This window comes from Salvelinus fontinalis, chromosome 9 (assembly GCF_029448725.1).
Source record: "Salvelinus fontinalis isolate EN_2023a chromosome 9, ASM2944872v1, whole genome shotgun sequence".
NCBI classification, from domain to species: Eukaryota; Metazoa; Chordata; class Actinopteri; order Salmoniformes; family Salmonidae; genus Salvelinus; species Salvelinus fontinalis.
In genome coordinates, this window is record NC_074673.1 from 13053153 (window position 1) to 13074935 (window position 21783).

At 43.0% G+C, this 21783-nt stretch overlaps 1 protein-coding gene across 1 annotated transcript; it reads right to left on the bottom strand.

Moving 5' to 3' along the window:
• Nucleotides 1-2376: 2376 nt before the first annotated feature.
• Nucleotides 2377-7049, bottom strand: dusp6 (dual specificity phosphatase 6). The gene is made up of 3 exons (XM_055933434.1): nucleotides 5976-7049; nucleotides 5364-5798; nucleotides 2377-4171 (listed from the first exon to the last, which is right to left on the bottom strand). The coding sequence occupies exons 1-3, from the start codon at nucleotides 6373-6375 to the stop codon at nucleotides 3858-3860; spliced, it is 1149 nt and encodes a 382-aa protein (XP_055789409.1). The 5' UTR covers nucleotides 6376-7049; the 3' UTR covers nucleotides 2377-3857.
• Between the last annotated feature and the right edge of the window lie 14734 nt (nucleotides 7050-21783).

Consider the following 21783-nt stretch of genomic DNA (forward strand, 5'->3'; position numbering starts at 1 on the left):
AAGCGGAGAGGCGGTGGTATGAGGAGGCTGCACGAAAGCGAAGCTGGAAGCCAGAGAGGCAGCCCCAAAAATGTATTGGGGGGGGGGGCACACAGGGAGTGTGGCTAAGCCAGGTAGGAGACCTGAGCCAACTCCCCATGCTTACCGTGGAGAGAGAGCGACCGGGCAGGCACCGTGTTATGCAGAGATGCGCATGGTGTCACCGGTAGGCAGGCATAGCCCGGTGCGGTACATAGCAGCACCTCGTATCGGCCGGGCTAGAGTGGGCATCGAGCCAGGTGCCATGAAGCCGGCTCTACGCATCTGGTCTCCAGTGCATCTCCTCGGGCCGGTGTACATGGCACCAGCCCTACGCATGGTGTCCCCGGTTCGCCAGCACTGCCCAGTGCGGGCTATTCCACCTCGCCGCACTGGCCTGGCTACGGGGAGCATTCAGCCAGGTAGGGTTGGGCAGGCTCAGTGCTCGAGACCTGTAGTGCGCCTCCATGGTCCGGTCTATTCGGTGCCTTCTCCAGGCACCAGTCCGCCTGTGGCAGCCCCTCGCACCAGTCCAGTACCACCAGTGCCAACACCACGCACCAGGCTTCCTGTGCATCTCCAGAGCCCTGTACGCCCTGTTCCTCCTCCCCGCACTCGCCCTGAGGTGTGTGTCCCCAGCCCGGTACCACCAGTTCCGGCACCACGCACCAGGCCTACTGTGCACCTCAGCAGGCCAGAGTCTTCCGTCTGTCCAGCGTCGTCTGAGCTGCCCGTCTGTCCAGCGCAGTCTGAGCTGCCCGTCTGTCCAGCGCCATCTGAGCTGCCCGTCTGTCCTGAACCGCTAGAGCCGCCCGTCTGTCCTGAGCCGCTAGAGCCGCCCGTCTGTCCTGAGCCGCTAGAGCCGCCCGTCTGTCCTGAGCCGCTAGAGCCGCTCATCTGTCCTGAGCCGCTATAGCTGCCCGCGAGTCAGGAGCCGCCAGAGCCGGCCGCCAGTCAGGATCCGCCAGAGCCGGCCGCCAGTCAGGATCCGCCAGAGCCGCCCGCCAGTCAGGAGCCGCCAGAGCCGCCCGCCAGTCAGGATCCGCCAGAGCCGCCCGCCAGTCAGGAGCCGCCAGAGCCGCCCGCCAGTCAGGAGCCGCCAGAGCCGCCCGCCAGTCAGGAGCCGCCAGAGCCGCCCGCCAGTCAGGAGCCGCCAGAGCCGCCCGCCAGTCAGGAGCCGCATGGACGGACTGGAGCTCTGACTGATTTCAACAAAAAAAGAACATTGTTCTGTGTAATTGCGGGATATTCTTTGGGTGATGAAACAAGTCGTTTTTTATAAAAACATAATATGTGACGTCAGAGCGCCCACACTAGTTGCCGCTCAACTCCATCATAAATCGTGGAGTTGAGTTTAATTAGCTACCAATAGCTATGCATAGAGTCCTGCTTCCTCTCCACATCACAGCATTAACACACTCCAGGATCCTATATCTGCTAATAGGTGTGTGTACGTGCGTGCGTGCGTGACACAGTCACTCCACCGACATGTCATGATTTGAAATTGTGAACTGCAGTTGCCGTTGCGTGAGAAAATGATCTCCTGCTTAGCTGTGAGGATCGTCTCTATGCTCTCCAGGTCTTGACAGGTACACACAACACCACGCCATCCAGTGCCAGGTAACATTATGTTTAGGGACTTTGTTCCCTGTGATGGGCTGCTTTGCTCAAAGGCCATCGCCTTCAGGAAGTGCCTCAGGGAATGTGTGTGTGTGTGTGTGTGTGTGTGTGTGTGTGTGTGTGTGTGTGTGTGTGTGTGTGTGTGTGTGTGTGTGTGTGTGTGTGTGTGTGTGTGTGTGTGTGTGTGTGCCCAAAAGCCCTAACCTGGGTATACCTGGAAAAACCAGTCGTTCAGTGACTCAGTCAATCATTCAGTCAGTCAGTGTAACCGGAATCACTGAGTGTACTTCTATGTACATGTTCAGTCACATGTTGGACGTTAACCAAAAGAGCATAATGTGGCAGACAGAGACATGTCATACAACTCTGGGGGTGTGACTATGTGTTAAGTGCTATTTGTATTGGACAACTGCTGCATTTGAGGGACTAGATGTCCCAACCTTTGTGGTTAAAGGACAGCCATGTGTTTGTGAATGGCTCCTTCTTAGTCATCTGGCTGATAATTGTCATGAAAACACACACACACAGAGTATGTCAGATGGTTAAAGTGGAACTGGTCTAACCGAGGAGTTGGAAATACACTTACGTAAATGTGTCACTGTGTGACCTGACCACTGTTTGAACACTGTGTGACCTGACCACTGTTTGAACACTGTGTGACCTGACCACTGTTCGAACACTGTATGAAAAACTTCTACAAACTGTCGAGAAATTAAGAAAGACATTGTTAGAAGGAAGTAGACAAAATAGTAATTTATTAATAACTTATCATTTTTTTTTTACATTCATAAGACAGGAGTGTGGACTTGAGGAGTGGTGAGGGTTGAAACCAAGATGGCTTCTCCCACAGACAGTTCTTCTCTCAGGAACGAGAGAAAGCCAAATCCACCCATCATTTTGATTATTTTCTAAAACAACAAAAAACTGCATTTCACAGAATTTCCCTGAAGAGGCAAGGCCTCCTTTTTTGTCAACATCTCCCAGACTTTGTAAGCCTTGAACACAGATAAGCATTCACTTGCATTAACCCTAATTGTTCCTCACTAAACACCAACAGAAAGTAGCCATCTTAAATTGGCTTCATTAAAGGTATTTCCACCAAACTTAACAAATTACAACTCACGTTTCTTAACATAGGCATGCACTGACAGTTTCAGTGATTTGTTGTAAAATGATTTAGCTATGGTTCAATTCGGGTAGAATTGTGATAGGAGGTGAACGCATAGCTCGGGGAAAGCCCTTTGAGGGTTAATGCACAATAACACAACTATGTACAGCACTAAGGCATACAACCAAGGTGACTGATTTGTGTGAGGGTGGGGGCAAAAAAGGCCTGCCGGCTGAAATTACATATAAAGCAAATATGATATATATTACACATATACACAATTTTACGATTCTTGGAAAACCTACTACATTTTTTGGCATACTAAACTTAGATACTGATCAATATACAGTTGGTTTGCTTACATAAGATAAAAAAAGAAAAGAATAATCAGTACCCACTTGTTGCAAAGGGTATATACTAGACAAGAACAAGGCTTTACTGTATTGTCTTTTATATTAAGATATATACACTTGTATAAATGATTAAAATGACTCCACACATGTAAAATCGAGTTCAATATACTGTGCCGTCTAACCGGGGATGTTTCAACCCCAAACAGGCAAGTCTTCACAGAAGACAAGTAATATGCACCCCAAAAAAAGTAGGAAGGTGCAAGTGCTAGCCCAAAAAACTAAAAAAGTATTTATAATCATATATATGTTCAGATAGAACAATCAGATAGAACAATGTCTCTTTGGCACACCAGCCTTTCGTCGTGAAGCTAAACGTACACATGACCATCAGATCACTTAACGTCTCTTTCAAAGCATTGACAGAATTTTTTTTAGGCAAAAACCTCATCGAGTCCAATAGCAATATAGGGTTCTAGAAAGTTAATGTGCTGTCTTTCTTTCACTTCCCCCTCTTTTCTCTTTCTTTCTTTATTTGTCCCCATTTTTGCAGCAGCTACTTGTGGGCCCTCGGGCAGATCGACCACGTGCCCCCTTCAGAGTCCATGCTTGGCAGCTGTCACCTCAAGCCAACTGTGTCAACAACGGCATGATGTCACCGTGTCACAACAGGTGATGGAAATAAAGTAAAGAAACATTTCAGCGTTTCAGGAGGTTTCATTACACCTCTGAGCCAGTAAGGGGGTGATGGTGGCGCTGCCTCACGTGGATTCCAGAGGGTCCAGCTGGAAGACGTTGTGGTTGGTGGGGGTGGTGAAGTACAGAGGTTGTGTGGGGGTCACCACCCGGTTATCGCAGGGGCTCTTCAGGCCCAGGGTGCGCTCAAAGTCCAGGAGTTGGCCCATGAAGTTGAAGTTGGGCGAGATGTTGGACTTCTTCATCTTGACGATGTCATAGGCGTCGTTCATGGACAGGTTGAGCTTCTGCATGAGGTAGGCTACGGTTACCGTCACGGAGCGGCTGATGCCGGCCAGACAGTGGACCAGGACGCCACATTTTTGACCGCGAGCCTCATCTGAGAAGGACAGGAACAAAGAGGAAGAACAAGTTACAGACTTTTGTCAGATATTCATAACTTGTATTTAGAGAAAACACAGCAACACAAAAACAGATATATATTCTGAAAATTAGAAATGCCTACTGTGAAGGGACTAGTGTAAGGGAAACCAGATAAAACAATGCCTGTTGTGACAAAACAACAGTCAAATTCAAGTAGTAGACTCTACACTACAGTTAATGCTGTAGTGCTAAATGCTAATCGGTTGTAGTCAACATTGACTGGACCAGTTCCACGGTTAAGCAGCAGAAGTCTGAAATGATCTTAACAGTCTCCCGCACATGTCAATCAACAAAGGCTGCGGTCTGGTACTCTGCGTACTCTGCGCATAAACAGAGCCGACATTCTTTAATTTGGTCAAGAGTACCACAACTTGGAAATGTACTATTAACGCTCTATCAAGTCATTCTTCAGCTGGCCCGGTTACTTGACAATGGTGCCATTTGGGCGTGTAAACGTAGGAGTCATGAGGGCACCCCGTCATGGCTTACAGGATGTCAACAGAGCCTGTAAATGGCTCTCTTTGTGAAAGGAAAACATCACTGCACTGTCCTAGATTACTTTCAATGGCCGTTTCCTTCCTGTTGTGTTCAAATTACCCCCCCGCCCCCTCTCCAATTTCCACACAGGCCTTTGTATTACAATTACACAAGGCTGGGGGTAAGCTAGGCCCCTGCTGCAGACAAAAAAGCAGACAGGAAGTGTCCCATTGAAGTTTAATCATTGTAATTGGGAGCAGTTTATAGTAAGGACCATACAGCTAGAATAGTATTTCTCTGCTTGGCACAATGGCATGAATCTTGTTCCCTCTGTAAATCTCTCCTTAACCGACTTAATAAAAAAGTACCCAAGGACACCTATAATCCATATTGCACAACAATAACTAAATAACTTCCTGGTGTTATGAAGATATCTTACTAATAAGATGCCTGTGCTGTGGGCCTGTCGCTTTCTTTCACTTGTTAGGCCAATCATTGCTATGTAGGCGTAAATATACAACTACATTTATTACCCTCAATTAATTCTGTGGTGATGTAAAATAAGTCTGCTATATATATATATATTAACCCTGCACCTTAAAATAAATTGTTGTGTGTAAAATATAATTTGAGAGCTATCAGTGTGCTTGAATAGAAGTTATTGTGCTTACCTATGAAGCCAATGGCCTCTGGGAAGAACTGTGACAGATTCTGGCTCCAGTGATCTGAGATGGGGATCTGCTTGTACTTGAATTCCCCTGCGTTCTCGAACATGTTGGGCAGGTTGGGAGTCACGTTCAGAATGTACTTGATGCCAAACTCTTCCAGAATATCCAGGTTGGTGGAATCCTTGGCGCAGCCCAGGTAGAGGTGCGGGAGGATCTCCACTGGGAAGGAGGGCTGAGGGTTGGAGAGGGGACTGCCGTCTGAGTCTGTGGCGCTGCTCGGGTCTCGGTCGATGTCGGACTCGATATCCGAGGAGTCTGAGCTTATCCGTAGCCCCCCGAGGCCGAGCACCTGGGCCGTAGGAGAACTGCTGTTGAAAGAGCCGAACAGATTGGTCTCGCACTGGGCAGGGAACTCGGCTTGGAATTTGCTGAAACCACCTGTAAGATTAATGAAATAATAGTTTTAGACAAATCCATTGATAAAAACAGGCCTCGGCTACTCTATGCGTTTTTGCCAAAATGCATCCAAAATATCACTTATTCATTATTATTCACCAAATTAGGCCTACATTTTAGTGTGAAATGTGTGCTTCTGGAAATAATAACAAAACTCACCCTCAAGGTAAAAAGCCTTGTAGCCCTCGTCTTTCATCCTCTTCAGGAGCAAGCCCAGCACCGAGCCCCCGTTGACATTTTCGTTCCATTCCCTGCTGTACTCGTCATATAGCACAATGGTATCCGTCTTGCACCTCCGCGCAAATCTCTCCCGGTCCTCGCCGTTTGAGAGCAAGGACTTGATGGAAAGATTGCCCTTCTTCAGCCGCCGGAGCATCAGGCTCGGGATGGCCACGTTAATCGCCGTTTCGACGTGCGAGGACTCGTATAGCTCCTGAGCTCTGCAGTCCATTACCAATAGGCAGTCTTTGCGCGTCTTGAGGTGCTCCTGCAGCCACTCCACGGTCTTGCTGATAGCCATTACCGATTCGAACTGAACGGGCTTGAGCTTGTCAAGCATTTAGCAACAAAAAACAATTGTCACTTCACTGCAGGAAAATTATGTGCTTGGTCCCTTTAGGCTACCGCAAAAAAACGTTCACAACAGAACGTTATGAGGACAGGATCATTGAAGAAATGGCAACGCAGACTGATAGAGATAAAATATATTCTGGAATAATTTAAGAAATTAAAAATGATAGATTGTATTTCTCACGACCTTGGCTGTTTTGTAGGCCTAGTTTGAAACGAAATCAACAAAACAAGATTGTTTCTTAAATATCCGACTGTAGATTGCCTATAGGCCTACACTAGCAGTAACACTCATTCATGCAGTTGCGTTAAGAATGTCCCATGTATTTATCAATGACTCACTGGCTAGCACTGACGTTGTCTTCGTGTTATATAACTGCCGCTTTCGCATAGAAAATATTATTCTTCTGTAAAAATCTAAATAAGAGGGATTGATTGCAGTTCAGTTACAGATGCAAAGCACTTGAATTTCCAATAATGTATTCTGTTGTCGTCTATTCCCAACGTTCTCGTTGTGAATAAGCGTATTTTGTTGTTGTCGACACTGGGTCGTCGATGTGCTCTCTGCAGCGCCAAACTAGTGAATGGTTACAAACCCGAGGCGTTTCAATGGATACATTATATCGGCCAGCCAATCAGAGGGTGCGGAGCAGTCGTCGCCCTGGAAACGGGGCCGGGTGGAACGGACTGTGGTGATGAATTGTTAATAACTTTGTCATTCACAAAAAAAAAAAAGGCAAAGAATTTCCGCTCCGGATAAAGTGAGTGCAAACAAACAGAAGTGGCACTGCAGGGGAAGGAAGGAGAGGGCTATTACTTAGTGCGTAGAGGGGGATCCTACCTTGTGCTCAGATTTCTTAATGCCAAAGTTGCGCTATGACAAGTTTATTGCACAGTGAGGCGGAGTTTTAGAGACGATTTATTTGGGGACAGGAGGCACGATTGAATTTTGGAACCCCGGTGAATGTATTTATTTTTCATTGTTGTAATTTTTGTCAATTAAATAAACAATTTTTATGATTCCATAAAATGTTAAAGGATGTAATTATTGAATTAATATATTGCAATTAATTTGGTCTTCTAATTTAACATGCTTTATAAAGTAGATTCCAATGTAGGCCTATTGGCTGTTCATAATGCATGCTTATTCCAGTATCCGTGCCAAAAGTGCACCTGCAGTAGGTAGGCCTATATGCTAGCCTTGGCTACACTGGCTGCGTTTACACAGGCAGCCCAATTCTGATATTTTTCCCAACTAATTGGTCTTTTGAACAATCACATCATATATTTTCACATAAGCTATTTTTCAGAGATGATCTGATTAGTCAAAAGACCGATTAGTAAAACAAATCAGAATTGGGCTGCCTGTGTAAACGCAGCCACAGAGGATGAATAAATATGTTGGTTTTCTGAAACAGAAGTGCGTGGGTTGGATGCTATAGCACCTCTCGTCTGGGTCTATTTTTATCCGTTCGTTACACTACTCCTTCGGCTCCAGAGCTTTGTGTGGGTGCAATTTCCATTTTATCATGAAAATCTCTATTTTTCTCTCGATCTCTCTCTCTGATAAAACAAACATACAATTAAAAGACTACATCAAAAACACATAATTTCAATACAGTCAACCGGATCTACAGCATTATAACACACACATGTGGTTTTGACTCAGTCATAACGAAACCAACGTTTACTGTGTCATCAAAAGAAACTGTTCGATCCGTTGGACCCGCTAATGGCCGTGCTAAATCTAAATGATGTCCCATTAATAAACACTAGAAGGCCAGTCAGCGGTGGAATCGGGCATTCCAACGGACTTTCCTACACATGATTAACTCAATGAATACATATTTTTTTGCAACTTAATACGGAATTTTAACTTCCACGCCAAGTTTGTGTAGGCCTAAATACATTGCCAATAACATTGCACAAATGAATGTGGTTACTCCAATGACCCATAGCTGCTGATTATTTGATCATCTAAAATCCTCCCAACTTGTCCAAAAATGGAACAACACAACAGACGCCATATGCAGGGAGGGAATTCTAATATCTAAGAATGTTTCTATATTAATTATACAACATATACATTTTTTTGTAAGTGAACAATAGAGGGAGAGTTCCCTAAATTCAAACATAAATAAAAACATTTTGACTTGTTAAATGTTGACTTAAGTTGTTAAAAAGCCTTCATAACAATGTCATTAAAAAACATAACATGCCAGGTTATGGTGACAATAGTGATAATCTTTTGCCTTAGCTGTCTGTATCTGATATACAGAATTTAAGAAAATAATCCTATTTTTAGAGTAAATAGTGCACACACACACACACACACACACACACACACACACACACACACACACACACACACACACACACACACACACACACACACACACACACACACACACACACACACACACACACACACACACACACACACACACACATATACCGGATCCTCTCAGGCAGAGGCATGTGTGTACATTTTCAGAGCAGTTAACATATGAAATGTGAAGCAGCAGACCTTTGCCCTTCCCCCTGCCACATTCAAATAGTTCCCTAGTAGACAGTGCTCTGGCTGAATGGAGCCAAGCTATTTCCTTTCAGGTTCAAATACATTCTCTCTTTCAGGAACAAATGCCCCCTGCCCCCTTTTCTCCATCCACCCTCTCTCCCTTCCCTCTTTCTCTATAGCCTCCATCTTTCGATCTCTCCCAAACTGCTTTCGCTCTCCTTATTTTCCTCCCTTTCTCCATTCACCTCCCTCCCTCCCTCCCTCCCTCCCTCCCTCCCTCCCTCCCTCCCTCCCTCCCTCCCTCCCTACTGTTAATCTACTTGCCCTCCTCCTTGTTTCTCAGCCACTGGGTGCTTGTTGACTGACCAGGAAATCCTTTGTTTGTTCACAAAAGCTCCCTGTATCTAGGAGTAGTGGGGTCTGGACTGGAGCTGCGCCGCTGTACAGATGGGGTTGGGGAGGGAGGGTCTGTGTCTGTGTGTGTGTCTGTGTGTGTGATAATGTGTGTTGGCTGAACAGTGCAGCAGTTTATCTTCCTCTAACTATGAGCTGTTCCTGATATTTCACTTCTTGTAAGTTCCTTTGGTGGGCCACTAATGGAGAGAAAGTTCTAGACACCCCAGAAAAGACAAAACAGAGACCTGTCAGCCTTCTGTCACTGGTTGATAACAACAGAGACCTGTCAGACTCCTGTCACTGGTTGATAACAACAGAGACCTGTCAGTCTACTGTCACTGGTTGATAACAACAGAGACCTGTCAGACTACTGTCACTGGTTGATAACAACAGAGACCTGTCAGACTACTGTCACTGGTTGATAACAACAGAGACCTGTCAGACTACTGTCACTGGTTGATAACAACAGAGACCTGTCAGACTACTGTCACTTTTTGATAACAACTGCAGTCTATCTCCTGTTATAACAACAATGATGTAATCTGCAGTAGTCTACCCAAATAGACAGACACACATGGGCGTGCAAGCACATACACACAGACAAATATGTACGTTACTCTCATACAAACATAAAAATCCTCAAAAAGTTCTACAGCTGCACCATCGAGAGCATCCTGACTGGTTGCATCACCTCCTGGTATGGCAACTGCTCGGCCTCCGACTGCAGGGCACTGCAGAGGGCAGTGCATACGGTCCAGTACATCACTGGTGCCAAGCTCCTGCCATCCAGGACCTCTATACCAGGCGGTGTCAGAGGAAGGCCATAAAAATTGCCAAAGACTCCAGCCACCCTAGTCATAGACTGTTCTCTCTGCTACGGCACGGCAAGTGGTACCGGAGCGCCAAGCAAAAGGCTTCTTACTAGCTTCTACCCCCAAGCAATAAGGCTGCTGAACAGCTAATCAAATGGCTAGCCAGACTATTTGCATTTTACGCTGCTGCTATTCGCTGTTTATTATTTATGCATAGTCACTTTACCCCTATCTACATGTACATATTATCTCAATTACCTCGACTAACCTGTGCCCACGCACATTGACTCTGTACCGGTACCACTTGTATATAGCCTTGTTGTTCTTTTTTTATTGTTGCTCTTTTATTTTTCACTTTAGTTTATTTAGTAAATATTTTTCTTAACTCTTTTTTTCCTTAAAACTACATTGTTGGTTAAGGGCTTGTAAGTAAGCATTTCACGGTAAGGTCACCTGTTGTGACAAATACAATTTGATTGGATTTTGATTTGATAATATGCACTTACTTCAGTGACAACTCATACATTTCAGATAACAGTATCTTTGACCCAAGCAAGGTGAATAGGGCACCATTTTCCATGTGCCCAAATAAGCAGCAGGTTATATTCCAGTTGGAGCCTGAGATGCTGGTGATGGGACTGAGATCAAGGCTCTGATTGATAGTGGAGACGGGCCCTGTCACGCGCTCTCTCCACATCTATTCAAATGGAAATACAGGGGCCTTCATATTGACAACAGGAACAACATGGGGTCTGGAGAACAACAGAGCAGCACACACACCAGACTCACTTCCTGTAATGGGATGGAATGAGGATCTGTCTCCCTGACAATCTCACACACACGCACACGCCACTCTGCTTTCCTGCGGCTCTAAGGCAGAGGTGGGGTGACCAATGCGGTTTCATGAGAGGCCACACACACACACACCCTAGTCTAGGCACTCCGGAGACAATGGCGTCTCTACTCTTATCAGTTGGCCCCATCACCCTGTCTCTGCACTGCGTCGAGGCCGTCTGCTGCTGCGCCGGTGTGTGTGTGTATGTGTAAAACAGGAGCATAGCTCTCACAAAGACCCAGTAGGTCAAGGGTCATGCACGATGGGGGTGGGCCAGTACGAGTGTGTGTATGCGTTGAGTGTGTGTGTATGTGTGTATGTGCGGAGAAAGAGAGCAAGATTTCCTCTTTTCTGGGTGTTCACATCCTCTTCTTTTGATCCACTACTGTCAGTCTCACTGTCCTCCCCGGTTTCTAACCTTCACATCCTTACTCCAGTGTTGAGAAACATCCTCTGTGTGTTCAACACATTTTGGCATAACTTTCCAATGCATAGGCATTATTTCAGGGTAACTGGAGGGGAATCATGTAAATATGAGTTAATAAGGGAGTATGTAACTTTCAATGTAACAAGTATGTACAGTTGAAGTCAGAAGTTTACATACACTCAGGTTGGAGTCATTAAAACTCGTTTTTCAACCACTCCACACATTTCTTGTTAACAAACTATAGTTTTGGCAAGTCGGTTAGGACATCTACTTTCTGCATGACAAGTATTTTTTCAACAATTGTTTACAGCCAGAAAATTTCACTTATAATTCACTGTATCACAATTCCAGTGGGTATGAAGTTTACAGTACATACACTAAGTTGACTGTGCCTTTAAACAGCTTGGAAAATTCCATAAAATTATGTCATGGCTTTAGAAGCTTCTGATAGGCTAATTGGCATCATTTGAGTCAATTGGAGGTGTACCCGTGGATGTATTTCAAGGCCTACCTTCAAACTTAGTGCCTCTTTGCTTGACATCATGGGAAAATCAAAAGAAATCAGCCAAGACCTCAGAAAAAAAATTGTAGACCTCCACAAGTCTGGTTCATCCTTGGGAGCAAATTCCAAACGCCTGAAGGTACCACCATCATCTGTACAAACAATAGTACGCAAGTATAAACACCATGGGACCACGCAGCCGTCATATCGCTCAGGAAGGAGATGCGTTCTGTCTCCTAGAGATGAACGTACTTGGTGCAAAAAGTGCAAATCAATCCCAGAACAACAGCAAAGAACCTTGTGAAGATGCTGAAGGAAACAGGTATAAAAGTATCTATATCCACAGTAAAACGAGTCCTATATCGACATAACCTGAAAGGCCACTCAGCAAGGAAGAAGCCACTGCTTCAAAACCGCCATAAAAAAGCCAGACTATGGTTTGCAACTGCACATGGGGACAAAGATTGTACTTTTTTGGAGAAATGTCCTCTGGTCTGATAAAACAAAAACAGAACTCTTTGGCCATAATGACCATTGTTATGTTTGTAGGAAAAATGGGGAGACTTGCAAGCTGAAGAACACCATCCCAACCATGAAGCACGGGGTGGCAGCATCATGTTGTGGGGGTGCTTTGCTGCAGAAGGGACTGGTGCACTTCACAAAATAGATGGCATCATGAGGCAGGACAATTATGTGGATATATTGACGCAACATCTCAAGACATCAGTCAGGAAGTTAAAGCTTGGTCGCAAATGGGTCTTCCAAATGGACAATGACCCCAAGCATACTTCCAAAGTTGTGGCAAAATGGCTTCAGGACAACAAAGTCAAGGTATTGGAATGGCCATCACAAAGCCCTGACCTCAATCCTATAGAAAATTTGTGGGCAGAAAGGAAAAAGTGTGTGCGAGCAAGGAGGCCTACAAACCTGACTCAGTTACACCAGCTCTGTCAGGAGGAATGGACCAAAATTGACCCAACTTATTGTGGGAAGCTTGTGGAAGGCTACCCAAAACGTTTCACCCAAGTTAAACAATGATACCAAAGTTAAGCAATGATACCAAATACTAATTGAGTGTATGTAAACTTCTGACCCACTGGGAATGTGATGAAAGAAATAAAAGCAGAAATAAATCATTCTCTCTACTATTATTCTAACATTTCACATTCTTAAAATAAAGTGTTGATCCTAACTGACCTAAGACAGGGAATTTTTACTCTGACTAAATGTCAGGAATTGTGAAAAACTGAGTTTAAATGTATTTGGCTAAGGTGTATGTAAACTTCCGACTTCAACTGTAAGTACTAACAGTTACATGCATAACTTATTCTGGGTTTCAAGAAAAGATGCATGTAATACTGTTATTCAAAATAAATATAATACAAAAATAAAACAGCAACAATAAAATAATAGTAGTGAGGCTATATACAAGGGGTACCGGTAGAGAGCCAATGTGCGGGGTCACACGTTAGTCAAGGCAATTGGGGTAATATGTACATTACCGTTCAAAAGATTGGAGTGACTTAGAAATGTCCTTGTTTTTGAAAGGAAAGCACATTTTTTTGTCCATTAAAATAACATCAAATTGATCAGAAATAAGCTGGAAACGGCAGATTTCTTTTATGGAATATCTGCATAGGTGTACAGAGGCCCATTATCAGCAACCATCACTCCTGTGTTCCAATGGCACGTTGTGTTAGCTAATCCAAGTTTATAATTTAAAAAAGCTAATTGATCATTAGAGAACCCTTTTGCAATTATATTAGCACAGCTGAAAACTGTTGTTCTGATTAAAGAAGCAATAAAACTGGCCTTCTTTAGACTAGTTGAGTATCTGGAGCATCAGTATTTGTGGGTTTGATTACAGGCTCAAAATGGCCAGAAACATAGCACTTTCTTCTGAAACTTGTCAGTCTCTTCTTGTTCTGAGAAATGAAGGCTATTCTTTGTGAGTAATTGCCAAGAAACTGAAGATCCCGTACAAAGTTGTGTACTACTCCCTATACAGAAAAGCGCAAACTGGCTTTAACCAGAATAGAAAGAGGAGTGGGAGGCCCCGGTGCATAACTGAACAAGAGGACAAGTACATCACAGTGTCTAGTTTGAGAAACAGACGCCTAACAAATCCCCAACTGGCAGCTTCATTAAATAGTACCCGCAAAACAAAACGTCTCAGCATCAACAGTGAAGAGGCGACTCTGGGATGCTGGCCTTCTAGGCAGAGTTGCAAAGAAAAAGGCATATCTCAGACTGGCCAATAAAAATAAAATATTAAAATGGGCAAAATAACACAGACACTGGATGGGGGGGGGGGGGGGGGGGGGGGTAAAGCAAATAGTCTGAGTAGCCATTTGATTAGCTATTCATGGCTTGGGGGTGGAAGCTGTTAAGAAGCCTTTGGGACCTAGACTTGGCGCTCCGGTACCCCTTGCCGAACCGTAGCAGAGAGAACAGTCTATGACTAAGGTGGCTAGAGTCTTTGGCAATTTTTAGGCTTTTAAAGTCTAAAGTCTAAAATGTCCTCTGACACTGCCTGGTATAGAGGTCCTGGATGGCAGGAAGTCTGGCTCTAGTGATGTACCGGGATGTGCGCACTACCCTCTGTAGTGCCTTGCGGTCGGAGATGGAGCAGTTGCCATACCAGGTGGTGATGCAAGCAGTCAGGATGCTCTCGATGGTGCAGCTGTAGAACTTTTTGAGAATCTGAGGACCCATGCCAAAACTTTTGTCTCCTGAGGGGGAATAGGCGTTGTCTTGCCGTCTTCACAACTGTGTGTTTGTGTGTGTTTGGACCATGAAAGTTTGTTGGTGATGTGGACACCAAGGAACTTGAAGCTCTCAACCTGCTCCACTACAGCCCCGTCGATGAGAATGGGGGTTTGCTCAGCCAGCCTTTTACTGTAGTCCACAATCATCTCCTTTGTCTTAATCACGAGGGAGAGGTGGTTATCCTGGCACCACACTGCTAGGTCTCTGACCTACTCTCTATAGGCTGTCTCATCGTTGTCGGTGATCAGGCCTACTACTGTTGTGTCATTGGCAAACTTAACGATGGGGCTTGGCCATACAGTCATGGGTGAACAGGGAGTACAGAAGGGAATCGGGCACGCACCACAGAGGGGCCCCCGTGTTGAGGATTGGTGTGGCAGATGTGTTGTTACCTACCCTTACCACCTGGAGTTGGAAGTGAAGTGCAGGATCCAGTTGCAGAGGGAGTTGTTTAGTCCCAGGGTCCTTAGCTTAGTGATGAGCTTTGAGGGCACTATGGTGATTAATACAGCAATACAGCGGTTAAAATATATGTTTTGGACCATCAGGGCACTGCAGGGGGAAACATTGCTACTCAGCGCTCTCTCGCTCTCGCTGGCTTAATAAAAACAGGAAGTGGTGTTGTGTTGAAAGGCCTCCCCTGAGAGAAGCTGTAAACAAACAGGCCCGCTGGAACCCTCTACAGCACAGCACCATGCAGAGAAAACAGGAAGTGAGATCTGCCACAGTGGGGAGCGCACCATAGGACTGACGTCTAGGAGTAGTGTGTGTGTAAGAATGTATGACGGTGGAATTTAGGAACAAGTAGTTCCCTAAGCTCCATCAACCTTCTTCTTTGGGCCCATTACAGGAGTTAAAGGATAAGTAGCATAAACGCAGAGGTGGAAAAATTATTAAATTGTCATATGAGTAAAAGTAAAGATACCTTAATATAAAATGACTCAAGTAAAAGTAACCCAGTAAAATACTACTTGAGTAAAAGTCTAAAAGTATCAGATTTTAAATGTACTTAAGTACAGTGGTGGAAAAAGTACTCATTTTCATACTTGAGTAAAAGTACAAAGTAAAAGTAAATGCTATACATCAAATTCCTTATATTTAGCAAACCAGACAGCAACAATTTCCTTTTTTATAACTTTTTTTTGACAGCCATGGGCACACTCCAACACTCAGACATAATTTACGAAGGAAGCATTTATGTTTTGTAAGTCCACCAGTTCAGAGGCAGTAGGGATGACCAGGGACGTTGATAAGTGTGTTAATTGAACCATTTTCCTTTACTGCTAAGCATTCAAATTGTAACTAGTACTTTGCATGTACTGGAGTAAAAATGGAGTAAAAAGTACATACTTTTCTTTAGGAATGTAGTGAAGCAGAAGTAAAAGTAGTCAAATATATAAATAGTAAAGTATAGATACTCCCAAAAACTATTTAAGTAGTACTTTAAAATAATTTTACTTAAACCTGTTGGGGATGGGGGCGCTGTTTAGACTACTTATGCTAATTTGGCTAATTTTTTAAACGGCTTCCCACAAAATCCTTGATCGTACAATATGCATATTATTATTATTATTGGATAGAAAACAGTCTATAGTTTCTATAGGAGTTGAAATTTTGTCTCTAAGTGGAACAGAGCCCATTCTACAGCAATTTCCCTGACATGGAGTCAGATTTGAGAAATGTTGGCCACTCTTCTGAAGTCATTTAAAAGGGCACTGTCGTTGCTATGACTATACGGACACTTCTTACGTCTTCCCCTGGATGCCTTTACGTGATGACGATTCCAACGGGGTCGATTGCACGTTCACAGGCCCTACAAATGAAAAAACCCTGAAGCTAGTCATTCTTTGGGAGCTGCGTCATGAGCAAAGTGGACACCGGCGCGCACCTGTTCCAAGCGTTAGTTTAGCCTGTTATATTTCTCCGGTCATCTTTTCACTCGTTATAGGAGTTAAAAACATCATAAGGTAGTTAATTTAAAGCGTTTTATAGCAATTTATATCCGTTTAGTGCGATTTTGGGACATTTATTTTTGCAACGATGTGAAAAGTTGGGCACGCTTTTCAGTTCATCCCGAACGCAGTTGACTTTTCCACATGGCAAGAGGACAGCTTTCCACCAAAAGACGATTTCTCCCAAGAAAGGATCCTTTGCCCAAGATACTGATGGAAGAACAGCTCAAGGTAGGACATTTTTATTATGATAAATCGTGTTTCTGTCGAAACATTTTAGTGGCTTAGGACGCCATGTTTTTTGACGTAGCTTCGCTTGGCGCAAACTGTATTGAAAAGTAAGGATAAATTAAAAAATGTAATAACGCAATTGTATTAAGAATTAAATTGTCTATCAATCCCTGTCCACCCTATATTTTTTAGTCACGTTTATGAGTATTTATGTATAAGAGTAGATCACTGTCTAAGTGGCGCAAGGACATTTTCTGACCAGCTGAGCTACATTTCACATTGTCTAACCATGATTTTGGTGGCTAAATATAAACATTTTTGATCAAACTCTATATGGATTGTGTAATATGATGTTACAGGAGTGTCATCTGAAGAATTCTGAGAAGGTTAGTGAAAAAATTAATATATTTTTGGCGATGTTGACGTTATCGCCCACTTTGGCTAGAATCAATGCTGGGCTGCTATGTGCTATGTGCTATGCTAATATAACGATTTATTGTGTTTTCGCTGTAAGACACTTAGAAAATCTGAAATATTGTCTGTATTCACAGGATCTGTGTCTTTCGATTCGTGTATGCTGTGTATTTTTACGAAATGTTTGATGATTAGTAGTTAGGTAAACACGTTGCTCATTGTAATTATTCTAGTCCATTTGTGATGGTGGGTGCAATTGTAAACTATGCCATATACCTGAAATATGCACTTTTTTCTAACAAAACCTATCCCATACCATAAATATGTTATCAGACTGTCATCTAATGAGTTTTTTTGTTGGTTAGGGGCTATAAATATCTTAGTTTAGCCGAATTGGTGATGGCTACTGGTGTTGGTGGACAAATAAAAGATGGTGGATTATGCTAATGTGTTTTTAGGTAATAGATGTACATCTTTACATATTGTGTCTTCCCTGTAAAACATTTTAAAAATCGGAAATGTTGACTGGATTCACAAGATCTGTGTCTTTCATTAGCTGTATTGGACTTTAATGTGTGAAAGTTAAATATTTTTAAAAAATATTTTTTTTGAATTTCGCGGCACTGGTTTTTCAGTGGGGGGGGGGGGGGGGTGTGCCGCTAGCGCCACGCTGATCCTAGACAGGTTAACCTGTTGGGGATGGGGGCGCTGTTTAGACTACTTATGCTAATTTGGCTAATTTTTTAAACGGCTTCCCACAAAATCCTTGATCGTACAATATGCATATTATTATTATTATTGGATAGAAAACAGTCTATAGTTTCTATAGGAGTTGAAATTTTGTCTCTAAGTGGAACAGAGCCCATTCTACAGCAATTTCCCTGACATGGAGTCAGATTTGAGAAATGTTGGCCACTGTTCTGAAGTCATTTAAAAGGGCACTGTCGTTGCTATGACTATACGGACACTTCTTACGTCTTCCCCTGGATGCCTTTACGTGATGACGATTCCAACGGGGTCGATTGCGCGTTCACAGGCCCTACAAATTAAAAAACCCTGAAGCTAGTCATTCTTTGGGAGCTGCGTCATGAGCCAAGAGGACACCGGCGCGCACCTGTTCCAAGCGTTAGTTTAGCCTGTTATATTTCTCCGGTCATCTTTTCACTCGTTATAGGAGTTAAAAACATCATAAGGTAGTTAATATAAAGCGTTTTATAGCAATTTATATCCGTTTAGTGCGATTTTGGGACATTTATTTTTGCAACGATGTGAAAAGTTGGGCACGCTTTTCAGTTCATCCCGAACGCAGTTGACATTTCCACATGGCAAGAGGACAGCTTTCCACCAAAAGACGATTTCTCCCAAGAAAGGATCCTTTGCCCAAGATACTGATGGAAGAACAGCTCAAGGTAGGACATTTTTATTATGATAAATCGTGTTTCTGTCGAAACATTTTAGTGGCTTAGGACGCCATGTTTTTTGACGTAGCTTCGCTTGGCGCAAACTGTATTGAAAAGTAAGGATAAATTAAAAAATGTAATAACGCAATTGTATTAAGAATTAAATTGTCTATCAATCCCTGTCCACCCTGTATTTTTTAGTCACGTTTATGAGTATTTATGTATAAGAGTAGATCACTGTCTAAGTGGCGCAAGGACATTTTCTGACCAACTGAGCTACATTTCACATTGTCTAACCATGATTTTGGGGGCTAAATATAAAAATTTTCGATCAAACTGTATATGCATGTTGTAATGTGATGTTACAGGAGTGTCATCGGAAGAATTCTGAGAAGGTTAGTGAAAAAATTAATATCTTTTGGCGATGTTGACTTTTATCGCTCACTTTGGCTAGAATCAATGCTGGGCTGCTAATTGCTATGTGCTAAGCTAATATAACGATTTATTGTGTTTTCGCTGTAAGACACTTAGAAAATCTGAAATATTGTCTGTATTCACAGGATCTGTGTCTTTCGATTCGTGTATGCTGTGTATTTTTACGAAATGTTTGATGATTAGTAGTTAGGTAAACACGTTGCTCATTGTAATTATTCTAGTCCATTTGTGATGGTGGGTGCAATTGTAAACTATGCCATCTACCTGAAATATGCACTTTTTTCTAACAAAACCTATCCCATACCATAAATATGTTATCAGACTGTCATCTAATGAGTTTTTTTGTTGGTTAGGGGCTATAAATATCTTAGTTTAGCCGAATTGGTGATGGCTACTGGTGTTGGTGGACAAATAAAAGATGGTGGATTATGCTAATGTGTTTTTAGGTAATAGATGTACATCTTTACATATTGTGTCTTCCCTGTAAAACATTTTAAAAATCGGAAATGTTGACTGGATTCACAAGATCTGTGTCTTTCATTAGCTGTATTGGACTTTAATGTGTGAAAGTTAAATATTTTAAAAAAATATTTTTTTTGAATTTCGCGGCACTGGTTTTTCAGTGGGGGGGGGGGGGGGGTGTGCCGCTAGCGCCACGCTGATCCTAGACAGGTTAAGTACTTTACACCACTGCATAAACGAAAACACATGATTTGCTTCATATGCGCATCAAAACTCCCAATGCAAATTTACACCTCCCTTTTCTATTTTATCTGTTATTACATAAAACGAATCAGAATGCCAAACTCATGCCGGAAAACGTTTTTGCGGGGTGTGACGTAATATGGAAGACCCGGCATGCCAGCCTATACCCTATAACGTAAACTCCAACAGAAAGAACTTCAAATGTGTAATTTCAAATTAAACCAAATCGTTTGAACTAAGGATGCATGATATATCGGTGAACATATCGGAATCGGACGATATTATCTAAAAATGCCAACATCGGTATCGGCTGATGTCTAGTTTAACGGCGATGTTAAAAATCGATGTCAAAGCTACCGTGCATACCTATATAACGTAGGTATATGACATAAAGACGCCACGTAAAATTTAGCGCTACACATGTGTAGCGTGGTTCGTTCTGCGTTGTGTGATTTAATTAGGACACTGCCACAACTGGAGGTCTGCTTGTTGGATTTTTATTTGCTCTGCACACAAAGAGACAACACACAATATGTTAGCCCATGGCACAGTCACAGCTCTCAGGCACCTTGCTAGCTGAAGATCAGGCAAAAGACCTGACCTTCAGCTACCTCACCTCGCTAGCTGAAGGTCAGGCAAAAGAGCACACCATACACCACACAACAGCATACCATACAATACAAGTAAAATGATATACAACATAATTAGGGCAAAATAAAAGACATACCTGCACACGAAGAGACAACACACAATATTTTAGCTCTTGGCACAGTCACAGCTCTCAGGCACCTGCGCGAGCACATGGAAACTCACTCAAACACTGTCCCATGTACCCACAAGTTACAATAGGTACCCTAGTTAGCGAGCTTGGTGAAACTTGTTAACATAAATCTTTATATTATCCACATTGTAAAAAAACTTATGTTGCATAACAGCACATTGTGTAACATTACCACAGTTTTATATTGAAAAATTGAGGAGCCAAGGACAACATACATCGCTAGCTGAAGGTCAGGCAAAAGAGAACAATAAGGGGGTACGGAATTACACATAACCCGCGATGGACCAAACCAAAATATACCAAACTTTTACAATCAAGTGTATTTACAATATAGATATGAAAAAGTGTTTGTACACCAAAAAAATATATTAGCTATGCAGCTGTAATTAAATTTTTTAAAACACACTGAATTATTATTATTATTATCAAATTATTAACATCCTCTCTTGAACTGGCCTATTCGAACTGGTCCTTGTGTGCAATTTGGTGCATAATCTAGGGGAACAACATCACACTACTACACATGCAACACAGCATTCCTAACCTTAGCCCACACAATGTCTGCTGTGTGGATCGAGCAGTCAAGAAGTCGAGCAGTCATTTGAAAGAGTAAGAAAACTTCAGCGAGACAACTCAAAGTCGAAATCCATTGAAGCCAAGATAATGGAATTCATTGCCCTTGACAGTCAACCGTTCTCTGTCGTGGGTGATGTTGGCTTTCGCCGACTGGTTGAGCACTGGTACACACTACCAAGTGCGCTATTTTTCAGATGTTTCTCTATCGGAGTTACACAGTAATAGCGTCACTACTATTAGCTTCACGACATACATACATCTTTGCGTGTCAAAAAATATACAGTAGCACTGTCAAAGCTGTACAAAAAAGTCTGTAAACAAGCAAACACCGGCCGCGAACAATGTGTTTACAATAGCGCGTTGGTAATAAAGTATAATTTTTTCGACCGCAACTTCTGGGGTAGCTAGCTTTAGCTTGGTACCTAGCTAGCACCAATACAACCAGCCTGAAAACAATGACCAGTAGAAACTGCAGTCATTTTAATTATTTTTAGCAATGATTTAGGAATCCTTGTGAGTATGTATTAGATGGGTTGCCACTTGTTGTTTGCCTATTGAAATTGAACTTCAGTTCATGAAAATAAATAGCTAGCCATCTACTTAACCCTGTTGCCCAAAGCTAACATTATAAGCATCCAGCAAGC

Excerpts from the sequence above, each read along its gene's own strand:
- dusp6 (XM_055933434.1), bottom strand. The coding sequence starts at position 6,375 with ATGCTTGACAAGCTCAAGCCCGTTCAGTTCGAATCGGTAATGGCTATC. Across the intron at positions 5,799-5,975 it reads CAAGGCTTTTTACCTTGAGG|GTGGTTTCAGCAAATTCCAA; the intron begins GTGAGTTTTGTT and ends TTAATCTTACAG. Across the intron at positions 4,172-5,363 it reads AGAGGCCATTGGCTTCATAG|ATGAGGCTCGCGGTCAAAAA; the intron begins GTAAGCACAATA and ends TGTCCTTCTCAG.